The 14,100-nt window shown below is 37.7% G+C and overlaps 1 protein-coding gene across 3 annotated transcripts in view; it reads left to right on the top strand.

Annotated features, from left to right (window-relative positions):
• SYT9 (synaptotagmin 9) overlaps positions 1–14,100 on the top strand; it is a 244,015-nt gene that overhangs the window by 84,088 nt on the left and 145,827 nt on the right. For all 3 annotated transcript variants that reach the window (XM_066366479.1, XM_066366477.1, XM_066366485.1), the window contains exon 3: positions 21–561. In XM_066366479.1, the coding sequence (XP_066222576.1) occupies positions 21–561 (541 nt within the window). The remainder of the gene's footprint in view (positions 1–20; positions 562–14,100) is intronic.

Below are 14,100 nucleotides of genomic sequence, written 5' to 3'. Positions count from 1 at the left end.
TCTCTTGCTCTTCACTCAAGGCATAATTCAAGGCAACTCAACCTGTCAAACCCAGACTTCAACATCCAGCAGCTTCAGAAACAGGAACAGCTGGCTGGAATTGGTCGAATTAAACCAGAGTTATATAAACAGAAGTCTTTGGATAATGACGATGGGAGAAGGAGTAACAGCAAAGCCTGTGGGAAACTGAACTTTATTTTAAAATATGACTGTGACTTAGAGCAGCTCATAGTGAAGATTCACAAAGCTGTCAATTTGCCCGCCAAGGACTTTTCTGGAACATCAGATCCTTACGTCAAGATCTATTTGCTTCCCGATCGGAAAACAAAACACCAGACTAAAGTTCACAGAAAGACCCTGAACCCTGTGTTTGATGAAGTGTTTTTATTTCCAGTTCCCTACAATGACCTTGAAGCCCGGAAGCTTCACTTCTCTGTGTACGACTTTGACAGGTTCTCTCGCCATGACTTAATTGGCCAAGTGGTGGTAGATCACTTCTTAGATTTGGCTGATTTCCCCAGGGAGTGCATCCTTTGGAAGGACATTGAATATGTCACCAATGTAAGTCCACCACTTCTTTTTTTTTGGGGGGGGGAAGGGGAGTGCTTCTTGGTCAGCATGCAAACAAATTACTTATACCTTATTTTATTTGGGGACAAAGTATAAAACTCATGTCAATATACGTATAGCTCTGGTTTCAGAACCTCCTGGTACCTTTCTAGAAACAGATCTTCAACCGTATTCATTTTAAAATTTCTAAGAATTATTGATGAAAACAATATTCACGAATAACCTTCCCTCTTTTCCACTTTCTAATGCTTAGCTGTGCTCTAATAGGCAGTAGATATTATCTGCCCTTCTTCCCACATTTTCTTTAAAGCTTTCTTACTTAAGTAGTTTGTGCTAAATGGATCCTGGCATCCTGTTGAGCGTACTCTGCAGCTAAGAGCATTAAGTCCTTACCCATGTTCTCAGGTCAGCTCAGCTCAGTAGCATTTCTCATGATGAGATCTTCACTTTTAACTCTAGAAGTAAGAATGGTTAAGAGGAGATCATGCCACATTTTCAAATATTGACTCAAAGTTACAAAAAAAGCAGTCTGGAATGATCTACAGATATTGGCAACACTAATCTATAGAAGGTCAAATTCAACTTAGAGCTCAGAAAAGAAGTGCTATGTAGTGATACCATATATCTGTGCATGTACTTTTAACATGAGATTGCAGTGGTGATACTCTTACTCCGTTGATCTCCTTTTCATTATCCTGCAGAGGGGTACTGACACTCCTGAAATAGAAAGGAAAACTGGACTTTCCTAGGTAACTGATACTTTAATACCACTTGTTTCTTTCACCTGTCCAAATACCCTCGGGTAACTTTGTTAGCTTGACTTCTGGAATACGGGCCCTTCTGAGGCCCCTTTCTTTCTCTGTTTCTTTCCCTTTCCCTACCTTGCCATCCAAAGACACCAATACCGAATCCTTACTCAGTTCAGACAATGATCCAGCCTGAGTCTGGAGCCCATCTAGTGAGAGTTCTCTTCCACTTTCCTCAGGAAGAGAACTCATAAATTCTCTGCCCAATGACCAAACAACCACACTAGTACTGTGTCATCCTCAGCCGCTTCAGTGAATTGGCAACTCACCCACACTTGAGTACCTTCTCTTCACACGCCACCTGGTACCAGTGCCAGCTTTGTCCTGCTGCTCAGATGAGAGAAGTGTAGCAGAGGGTGTTGCTGGCCTTTATCATAATGACAAGGAAAGACAAGAAGGAGCTGGAGAAGGTGCAGAAAGCATCAGGTGATGAGACTAAAGTGATTTGGGAGATTGGGAAAGGAACAGATCTCTTTAATCTTGGAAGGTTGTGCTATCTGTAAACCCCAAAAAATTGATGTGGGGATGAGCAAAAGGATTCCCAAAATCAGTAGGAAGCATGGGAAGAAGCAAGAGGGTGGCTTACTTACGCTGCTGTGAATGGCTTAAGAATGAACCTTTCACTGGAGTATTTGTTGGTTGTACCATCTAGTATGCCATCAATTTATATTTATCGACAAATGAATTCTATAAAATAGCTGGAATAGTTATTAAAAAGCTCAATAGAGATCCTGCTGTCAGTTGCCTTCCAGACTTCTAGACAAAGAGTTCCCTGTCCATTGCTGCAGAAGTCCTGATTTTCATAGAATTTGTGAAGAATGTTAAATTATTTATTCAGGAGGAAAACCAATAAGGATAAAGGCCTCAAAATTCTCAGCTGTTTCCTGAGGCAAAAAAAAAAAAATAATTCTGTGATTGATCTAGGCCTTTGGATGGTCAGAAGGAGATTGGAGATCCTGAGAATGGAATACAGATTGCCTAATAATATATCATGTTTTTAAAATTTCATAAAAAATTATTATTTAGGACTGTATTGACTGTACTGTTCTGAACATGATTTTGTATAGAGACTGAGGTTTGCCAAGCTTTCATTTTTATGATAGCATGTATAGTACACAGTGTATATAACATACATATACCAAGTAATGAGGGAGTCATTAGAAAAACAGGCATAAACATACCCTTCAGATGAAGAATAGAAAATCACCAACACTTTGGTGACTCTTGGGTTCTCCCTCATCACATTCTCATTCTCCTCCTGTGCAGAGGATACTCTTGTCCTGAATTTTATTTATTGTGACATATTTATAGCACAGTGTATTGTTTTGTTTTGTCTCCTTATTTCCATAGCTCTTCTGACTTTTTTTTTTTTTAGTTCACATTGGTTTTGACATTTAACAATAGAGATGACTAGAGCTACGGTTCATGTATTTTCGTTGTTGTATAATATCCTTTTGTGTTGTACATGACAGATTAGCTTTCTTGTATTGATGACATTTGGGTTGATACTAGTTTTTTATGATTCTGAAAAATATAGCAGAGAACATTCATGTGCACACTTCCTGGTTCACAGACACAATTATTTCTTTCGGGTATATCCCTTGTAGAGGTAAGGCACACACATGTTCCACTTTTCCAGGCAATGCTGAGTTCTTTTCCACAAATTGATCCTCCCACTGGTGAAATTTGAAAATTCCTAGTGCTTCACACTCCCACCAACACTTGCAGTGGCCACACTGTTGAATATGGGTGCAAGTGCATGCATGGGAAATAGTATATAACTTGTATTTTCATGGTTGCCAAGTTCATCTTTTGATAAGTTAATTGGCCATGCATATTTTCCTTCTTGTAAAATGCTTGTTCAGTACTTCTTTTCTCTTTTCTTTTCTTATTGATTCATATATGTTCTTTTATTTATTGTTGGTGATGTGTATCCAAACATCTCTCCATTTATAGCTGTCTTTGTACTCACTTTGTAGTACCTTTTGGTCAAGAGAGGTTCTTTTTCTTTAAATTCTATTTAGAAAATTAAATTTAACAGGGTGACTGACATTGATCAATGAGAGTACATAGGTTTTAGGTAAACATTTCTATAGCATTTGAACTATTGATTGTGTTGTGTACCCATCACCCAAAATCAAATCATTTTTCATCACCTTATATTTGTCCCTCTTTACACCCTTCCTCCCACATATCCTTCCACCTGGTAGCCACTTCATTTTTATCTATGTCCATGAGTCTCAGTTTTATATCCCACCTATGTGTGAAATCATATAGTTCTTAGCTTTTTCTGATATACTTATTTTACTCAGTATAATGTTCTCAAAGTCCATCCATTTTGTAAACGACAATATGTCATCATTTCTATGGCTGAGTAGTATTCCACTGTATATATCTACCACATCTTTTTTTATCTAATCCTCAATCAAGGGACACTTTGGTTGTTTCCATGTCTTTGACCACTGTGAATAATGCTGGGTGTGCATTATTATAGAACATGGGGGTGCATGTGTCTTTACGTACCAGTGTTTTTCAGTTTGGGGGGTAGATACCCAGTAGAGGGATTGCTGGGTTATATAGTAGTTTTATTCTTAATTTTTTGAGGAACCACCATACTTTCTTCCATAATGGTTGTACTAATTTGCATTTCCACCAACAGTGAATGAGGGTTCCTTTTTCTCTACAGCCTTTCCAACACTTGTTATTACCTGTCTTGTTGATAATAGCCAATCTAACAGGTGTGAGGTGGTATCTCATTTTAGTTTTGATTTGAGTTTCTCTAATAGCTATTGAAGATGAGCATCTTTTCTTATATCTGTTGGCCATTTGTATGTCTTCTGGAGAGAAATGTTGGTTCAGGTCCTCTCCCCTTTTTTTTATTAAGTGAGATGTGGGGAGGCAGAGAGACAGACTCCAGCATGCACCCTGACCAGGATTCACCTGGCAAGCCCCCTATGGGATGAAGCTTTGCCCACCATGGGCCATTGCTCTGTTGCTTGGCAACTGAGCTATTTTAGCACCTGAGGTAAGGCCATGGTGCCATCCTCATTGCTCAGGGCCAACTTGTCCTAATGAGCCATGGCTGAGGTAGAGGGAAAACGGGGAGAGGGGAAGGGTGGAGAAGCTGATGGTCACTTCTTCTGTGAGCCCTGACAGGAAATTGAACCTGAGACTTCCACATGCTGGTAGTTTGCTCTACCACTGAGCAAACTGGCCAGGACTCCCATTTCTTAATTGGATTGTTTGCTTGTTTGTTGCTGAACTTAGTGATTTCTTTATATAATTTGAATGTTAACCCCTTATCAGAGCTGTTGTTTGCAATATTGTCTCCCATTTAGTTGGTGGCTTATTTGTTTTATTGTCATTTTCTTTCGCTGTGCAGAAGCTTTTTAGTTTGATATAGTCCCAGTCATTTATTTTTGCCTTTACTTCCTTTGTCTATGGGGTCAAATTCATAGATTTTTCTCTATGGCCAATGTCCATGAATTTAGTACCTATGTTTTCATCTATGTAATTTATTGTTTCAGATCTTATATATGTCTTTGATCCATTTTGAATTAATTTTTGTTTAAGGAGACAAACTATAGTCAAGTTTAATTCTTTTGAATGTGGCTTTCCAATTTTTCCAGCACCATTTATTGAAGAGGCTTTGATTTCTCCATTGTGTATTTTTGGCTCCTTTGTTGAATATTATTTGTCCACATATAAGGGGTTTATTTCTGGGCTCTCGATTCTGTTCCATTGGCCTGTATGTTTGTTTTCTGTCAATACCATGCTGATTTGTTACTTTTCCTTTTTAAAGTCTTCCCCCCAAAAAAATTAAAGAAAAAGAAATACTTTCTAACACATTTTATGAGGCCAACATAACCTTGATACTAAAACCTGGCAAGGACAACACAAAAAAAGAAAACTACAGACTGATATTTTTAATCAATACAAATGCAAAAATCCTAAACAAAATACTAGCAAATCAAATACAGCAACACATTTAAAAATAATACATTACAATAAAGTGGTATTTATTCTGGTAGTACAAGGATAGTTCAACATATGTAAATTGATCAACATAATTAATACACCACATTAACAAAACAGAACAAAAATCATATGGTACTATCAGTAGATGCAAAAAAGGCATTTGATAAGATACAACATCCCTTTATCTTTAAAACAATAAAATTAGAATAGAAGGAAAGTATCTCAACATAATAAAGTCCATATATGATAAATCATCAGCTAATATCATACTAAATGGTGAAAAAATGAAGGCTTTTCCTCTAAAATCAGTAATAAGACAACTCTCTCCACTCTTATTCAACATAGTTCTGGAAGTGTTAGCCAGAGTAATCAGGCAAGAGAAAGAAATAAAAGGCATCCATATCAGGAAAGAAGTAAAGACATCACTTTCTGCAAATGACATGATCCTGTATATAAAAAAAAAACAAAGACTCCACCAGGAAACTGTTATATACAATAAACCAATACAGTAGAGTCGCAGGATACAAAATCAATATACTAAAGTCTATTGCTTTCCTATACTCCAACAATGAAACTTTGAAAAATAAACTAAAAAGAAAAAAAAAAGAAACAATTTCTTTTATAATTGCCACAGCAAAAACAAACAAACAAAACACCTAGGAATAACTTAACAGAGGATGTGCAGGACCTATATACTGAAGATTACAAAGCATTATTGAAAGAAATTGAAAAAGACACAATGAAATGGAAAAATATTCCATGTTCATGGATTGGAAGAATCAACATTGTTAAAATGGCCATATTACCCAAAGCAATATACCAAAATTGAATGCAAATGCCATCAAGAGAGGTTATTATGTTTAAAGTAGTAAAACCATGTCAGTATTTTCCATGGAAAGTTAGCACTTTTGTGTCGTATTTAAGAAATTCTTTCTTACTCTGTGTCATGAAGATATTTCTTCTCTATCTTTTATTAGAAATGTTAAAGTTTTGGCTTTCCTATATATGCTTTAATCCACCCAGAATGAAATTTTTTGTATGGTTAATACAGACATTCCATATTATGTTAGGCTGACAAAATACCATAAACTATGAGAACAACAGGAATTTATTTCTCACAGTTCTGAAAGCTGGGAGGTCCAAGTCAAGGTGCCAGTACATTTGGTTCTTGGTAAGGGTCCTCTTCTTGGCTTGTAGATAGTTGCCTTCTCACTGTGTTCTCACATAGTGAAGAGATAGAGAATATTGGTCTCTCTCTTCTTACAAGGACATTAGTTCTATCATGGGGACTTTATCCTCATGACCTCATCTAAACCTAATTACTGCCCAAAAGATCCACCTCTAAATACCATCACGTTGGGGCCCTGGACGGTTGGCTCAGTTGTAGAGTGTCAGCCCAGTGTGTGGATATCCTGGGTTCAATTCGCGGACAGGGCACACAGCAGAAGTGACCATCTGCTTCTCCACCCGTACTCCTCTTGCTTCTCTCTCTTTTCTCCTCCCTTCCTATATCTAGGGCTCCATTGGGGCGAGCTGGCCCTGAGCACTAAGGATGGCTCCATGGCTTCTGCCTCAGATGCTAAAAAAATGGCTCTGGTTGCAATGGAGCAAGGGCCCCATATGGGCAGAGCATAGCCCCCTAGTGGACTTTTCAGGTGGATCCTGGTCAGATTGCATGTGGGAGTCTGTCTCTGCCTCCCTCCAATCACGATAAATAAATAAATAAATAAATAAATAAATAAATAAATAAATAAATGTCATCGCATTGGAAGCAAGGGCTTCAACATATGAATTTGGGGTTGGCATAAATATTTAGTCTGTAATATATCTACATATCTTTTTCCACATGGATATCCAATGTTTTGTCATTTTTCCCCAATAATCTGCAGTACATCCTCTATCCTATATAGATTTTGATATATGAACAGTTTGTTCTTTCTGGATTCTCTTTTTTTTCCATTGTTCTATTTGACTATCTCTACCAATAGCACAATTTGCAAGCTACTGTCTTTCTATGATAAGCCTTAACAAAATGGAAGAGCAATTCAGTCATCTAGCCTGCTTATTCTTTAGTTCGGTCTTGACTGATACTTGACTTTTCTCATAAATTTTAGAATCTAATGGTCAAATTAAACAAAAATTTTTCTTGTATTTCTTAGAACTTACATGAGGTCTATAGATTGATTTAGGGAAGTTTTACATCTGTGATACTGAGTCTTCCTGTTTGTGATCATTGTGCATTTCTCCATTTAGTTCTCCAAAGTTTTTACTCAAGGCTTATAATTTTCTATGTCAGGATCTTGCATGTCTCTTGTTAGATTTATTGCTAGGTATCTTTGTTATTTTAAATAGTAGCTTTTCTAAGTTTTCTTTCTCTTTTTTTTCAATTTTATTGATTTTAGAAAAGGGGAAAGGAGAGAAGGAGAGAGAGAAATATCAATCTCTTGCTCTACGCACTCATGCATCCATTGGTTGATTCTTGTCTGTGCCCTGATTGGGAATCAAATCTGCAACCGTGGCATATGGAGATGACACTAACCAACTGAGCTACCCAGCCAGGGCTAAAATTGCTTTTTCTTACTAATGTTGCTGTATAGTAATACAGTTTAAATTTTGTATATTTATCTTCTATATGTCAATCTTACAAAACTTTATTCATTCTCATAATTGGATTGTGGATTTTTAATTTTCTTTGTGGATAATCAGTCACATGAATTATAATAGTTTGTCTGTTTCTAATTTGTATACCTTGTATTCTTTTTTAAAAAAAAATTAGTGCACAGGCTAGGAGTTCCAATACAATGCAGAGTATTAATTATGGTAGTAGTCATCCTTGACTTTTATTTTAAATGAAATGTTTTTAACTCTTGCATTGATAAAATTTTACTATATATAGTTTGGGGATGTCTTTATTATATTAAAACTATATCCCTCTATTTCTAGTTGACTAAAACTTTATCACAAACAGTTGTTTTATCAAATGCTATGATCCTGTGAGGTTTTCCCCCTTTGATATGCTACTTTGGTCAGTTACATCAATTTTCTTATCTTAAGCCAATCTTATATTTCTAGTATGATCCCAGTTGGCTTTGCTATATTACCTGTTTTGTACATTGCTGAGTTCAGTTTGCTAATATTTTGTTTAGCATATTTTGCATCTGTGCTCATGAGTGACTCACGTAAGCTATATTCTTGTATAGTATGGTCTTAATCTGGACTGAGATCAGATTCTTGATTTATAAAATTGGTGAAGGGCATTATTTTGGATATATTCCATTTACTTCTGCGAAAGCCCCTGAAGGCTTTAAGGTTATTGTTTATTTTTCTTCAAACTGAAAGGATCTCCCTTAGTCTATGGCTTCTAATTAGGTTCAGACAACTAAGAAGGGTGTAGAGTGAGGTTGGGATATTTATTTCTCTAGGTGCCTTCTTTGGGATCTCCATAGGCTGAATATGGTCTTCAACAAACAGCCACAGCTCCTGAATGTCTTTGTTTTGCTATTGTTCTTAGAAGATTGTTATTCTGGGTATAAAAAATTGGAAGCATAAAACTCTCAGTTGCTCACATTTTGGTGTTGTAAAACTGTCATTCCAAAGTCTTCTGACCTCCAGTTACTTTTGAGATGTCAACATTTAGTCTAATATTTATTCCTTTGTAGGTAATTTTCCTTTTCTTTTTTACTGCTTTTAAGGTCTTGCTTTCCTGTTTAGTATTGTTTAACTATAACACCGCTAAGTGGGCATTTCTCTTTATTTATCCTGTTTGAGATTTACTGGGCTTCCTGGATCTGAAATTGTTTCCTTTTATTAGTTCTGGAAAGTTCTCAGCCATTTTTTTCTTTTTATTCGTAGAAGTATTATTTGATATTTTCACATTTACTTAACATTTTTTATGGTTTCCTTTTTCTTCAACATACTTGCAGTTTCCTTTTCTATTTCTTTTACCCTCCATGCATAGTTTGGAGTATATATGCATAAACATATATACACAGGACCTGGCCGGTTGGCTCAGCGGTAGAGCGTTGGCCTGGCGTGCGGGGGACCAGGGTTCGATTTTCGGCCAGGGCACATAGGAGAAGCGCCCATTTGCTTCTCCACCCCCCCTCCTTCCTCTCTGTCTCTCTCTTCCCCTCCCGCAGCCAAGGCTCCATTGGAGCAAGGATGGCCCAGGCGCTGGGGATGTCTCCTTGGCCTCTGCCCCAGGCGCTAGAGTGGCCCTGGTCGTGGTAGAGCGACGCCCCCTGGTGGGCAGAGCGTCGCCCCTGGTGGGCGTGCCAGGTGGATCCCGGTCGGGCGCATGCGGGAGTCTGTCTGACTGTCTCTCCCCATTTCCAGCTTCAGAAAAAATACAAAAATATATATATATATATATCAACATATATACACATATATAGTCTGTTGCTCATAACTCCAATAGCTATAATCTTTACAGCTCATTCTTTTGTTTGGCATTTCCATCCACTCCATAATTTATCATGCCTTGTTGTCTCTTGCCTTTAGTGATTTATGATTGTGAGCTCATCAGTCTTGGATCTTTATCAGTACAGTCATCCTTGCTTATCTGAGGGGAATTGGTTCTAGGACTTCTGTGGATATTAAAATCTTCATATTCTCAAGTCCCTTAGTCCCCCCTCAGTATCCATGTGTTCTGCATCCTTGGATTCAACCAACTGCAAATTGACATTGAAATCTTCAGGTGCAGACCTCATGGACCAGGAGGGCCACTGAAGTTTTCAAGCCTTGGGTTTAAAGGACAGTCCTTCAGAGATGATTTGCAAGTGCTTTTATGAGATGCCTAGATGATGAACTACCAACATGCATCCACTTTAATGAATTTTGAATTTTTTGGACAACAGTGGTAAGAAACTAGGTGGGGGTGGAGAGGGGCAGATATTTTTCTTGCTTTACCCAGAGCAAGTCCAAGATAGGATGGATCTCCAACATTTACTTGTGCAAGGTGGATGTTCTGTGTTGTTTATTCTCTAACAATATGATCCTTAATCTTTAGGACTCCAGCTTCATGCAGGAATCTGCTACAATCCTCTCTAAAATCCAGTCACTAAACCACAAGTGAGTCACATTTACCTCCATGTAATCTCCAGCTCCAGAGCTCACTTACCTTTGTGAGTTTATGTTTCCTTACTGTTTCTGGTCACTGAATAATTCCATTTTAATGCATCAGCTTTGCTGTGCATTTGAAAGGATTTTATGATCCAGTATTTTTACCTGGAGGAGTATCTGTGAACATCCAACCTATTACTGAAAACAATGTGTACTGTATTAATCAAAGCCTGTTCGAAACGCAGTATTTACTTGTACTGACTGCATAGTAACCTATTTTCCTTGTGACTGAATAGCCACAAAGAGCCTTAGAGGCCCTGCAATCTAAAATTCTCATTTAGCACATAAGACTGAGTGGAGGGCCATTAGGAGATACAGCCAAGGTCACACAGCTGGATAATGGCCAGATAGGAATTAGGACTAAGTTTTTCAACACCTAACTCAGTCGGTTCACAAAAAGGTGCCTCAAAATGATCACATATCCTGGTTTACTACTTCTCTTTCCCTTCTTTCACTTGCACGAAGCTCTTAGATCCTGGCTTCAATGCCTCTTCCTCAGAGAACTCTTACCTGAGCCCTGTACTAGGATAGGCTTTTCTGATATTTGCTTCCATGGCACTCTCTACTTCTGTCATTACTTGTCATACCTTCTGTGTTATTTGTTCAATTTTATTTCTTCTCCACTAGACAGTTCTGTGAGTGCGAAGACTGTATCTGGCTTGTATACTACCGAGTATGCAGCCTGTAGAAGGGGGTCTGGAAGTGAAATAACTAGTAAGCACTTAACTGAAGAAAATGAAGCTTACGAGGCACTAATTTGGTGAGGCTCTCAAGCCTGATTTGGTTGGGAGGTGTTATGCAGAGCTGAACCTACAAACTAATTATTTTTAAATTTTGTTCTTTATTTCTCCAAGGATATTATGAATTTTATAAATGGTAGCAGTTAAAGAAATATTTCTCCAAGGATATTATGAGTTTTATAAATGTTAGCAGTTAAATAAAAATTGTCACACCTTCCAGTGAAGGAAAAAAATAGCAATTATTGAACATAAAAACAATAGTTTAATTAAACTTCTCAACTACTGAAGCCAGATCCACCGATAATGGTATAATACATCTTTGTGGGGCACGGGTCCACCAGCAAGAGAGAAGGTCGCATCTGGGGAAGGTCAGAGAAGGGGGAGCATGTGTTGAGTGGTCTGGGTGAATGTCATACCTACACTCCTGGCATTTATTTTTTTACTTAACACATAAACAATATAAATATAGTTTTACAGTCAATTTTTATGCTAACGTATAAAGTAAAAGTTTACCTTATGATAATGTGCCAAGTAACTTCTTAAAATTATACTAATCTATTTTGACCCAACAATTTTATTTTTATTTCTCAATTATTTTTTTCCTTCAATTTTATTTTGTATTGGTTTTAGGTATACAGCTTAGTGGTTAAACAATCACATACTTTATGTAGTATACCCCTTGATATTTTTAGTACCCAAACTGGCAACATACATAGTTATCGCAGTATTATCAACTAGATTCTCTATGTTGTACTTACATCCATTTGACTATTTTGTAAACCATCAATTTGTGCTTCTCAATCCTTTAACCTTTTTTACCCAGTCCCCCAACACCCTTTCCTTCTGGCAACCACCAGTTTATTCTCTCTGTCTATGAGTTTATTTCAACTTTATTTGTTTGATTATTTTGTTCTTTAGAGTCCACCTGCAAGTGAAATCATATGGTATTTGTCTTTCTCTGACTGGCTTATTTCACCAAGCATAATATTTTCTTGGTCCCTCCATGCTGTCGCAAATGGTAGGATTTTCTTTTTTATGGACTCGTGGCATTATTAGTGTACCCCACTCATCACTGGCTCTCTGGCAAGTAGGCACAGAGCATTTCAGGAATCTTTCTCAGAGACCTGCTTAGAAACTGGTTCACAGACTTTCTCTGGGACCTATGATCATCTCAGCTTGACTCTGATTTGGAGGAGATGCCAGCTTCCTCACATGGTAACACTAGAAGTCGTGAGGTTACCTCTGTGCCAATAAAGATCCAAGTTTAGAAAAAGGAAAGATATAGTTTACAATAGCGTAGACTTCATTTTAATGTTAGGATTTTAAAAACTTTAACTTTCCATCAAAATTTGACTTTTGAGTCATTGCCAAGTCCAATATTTTACAGTGGCTAATTTAGGATTTTCCCTGTGTCTGTCTCCAGGACCTTGGGGCTATTTCTAGACCTGATAGAGGTAGACACCTGGAACCACTCAGAGTATGATATAAATTTCCAGGGAAGCCCAGGATATATGCTCCTCATAGTTGAATATGTCACATTCAATGGTGTCGTGGTAGATGTGTAACTGGCTGGGGTGGGAAGGATAGAAAGGGGTCCTGACTTCTGGCATTATTTCCATGATGTACATACTGTCAGCAGCACTGATCTGAAGCTACCAATGTGTCACCACTGAAGGCAGAATTGGTAAAAGATACTCATCTCAGTGATAAGAGCAGCTCCAATGCACTATTTGGTGCTGAAAACACTAAGGGTGGTTGGATAACTGATCCTAAGAGACTTAACAATTTGGAAAGCCCCACAGAAAACCCTGGTGTCCAGCTGATGACAGTGAAGCCAAATTCCTTCTATAATATGGATGTGCGTGGGGTGGGCCCGCACTGGGGTCGAATTAACTGTGTGTCCATGATAGTCCACCAAATCCCACCCTATCACTCAGGAGCCCTCAGACACCCTACCTTTCATGTCTAGATTATTCAGAGGAAGTGAAAAGTGGTAGGACTGTGAAACAGAAATCTGAAAGAAAGAATTAGTAAAACTACAGGTCTCTGACAAAGAGACTTTGGTAGCTTTTTTCCTAGTATAGGTACCAGGACAAAGCGTTTGCTTTTTAAATTTTTTTTACATTTTTATTTAGAAAATTAATTTTAACAGGGTAACATTGATAAATAAGAATACATAGGTTTCAGGTAAACAGTTCTATAGCATTTGAACTGTTGATTATGTTTGTTACCCATCACTCAAAGTCAAATCATTTTTTGTCACTGTATATTTGCACCTCTTTACACCCTTCCCCTCACTCCTTTTCTTGTCTCTATCCCCCACATCCTCTCCCCCTGGTAACCACTTCACTTTTATCTATGTCCATGAGTCTCAGTTTTATATCCACCTATGTGTGGAATCATATAGTTCTTAACTTTTTCTGATTTACTTATTTCACTCAGTATAATGTTCTCAAGGTCCATCCGTGCTGTTGTAAATGTCACTATGTCATTTCTTATGGCTGAGTAGTATTCCAGTGTATATATGTACCACAGCTTCTTTATCCAATCCTCTATCGAGGGACACTTTGGTTGTTTCCATGTCTTTGACCACTGTGAACAATGCTGCAATGAACATGGGGGTGCATGGGTCTTTGTGTACCAATGTTTTCAAGTTTTGAGGGTAGATACCCAGTAGAGGGATTGCTGGGTTATATGATAATTCTATTCTTAATTTTTTGAGGAACCACCATAGTTTTTTTCATTATGGTTGTACTAATTTTCATTTCTACCAGCAGTGAATGAGGGGTGTTTTTTTTTCCCACAGCCTCTCCAACACTTCTTATTACCTGTCTTGTTGATGATAGCCAATCTAATAGGTGTGAGGTGGTATCTTATTGTAGTTT

This window comes from Saccopteryx leptura, chromosome 1 (genome assembly GCF_036850995.1).
Source record: "Saccopteryx leptura isolate mSacLep1 chromosome 1, mSacLep1_pri_phased_curated, whole genome shotgun sequence".
In the NCBI taxonomy this organism is placed as follows: domain Eukaryota; kingdom Metazoa; phylum Chordata; class Mammalia; order Chiroptera; family Emballonuridae; genus Saccopteryx; species Saccopteryx leptura.
Note: the sequence above shows the minus strand (reverse complement) of the source record. Positions and strands in the feature narration are given on the sequence as shown.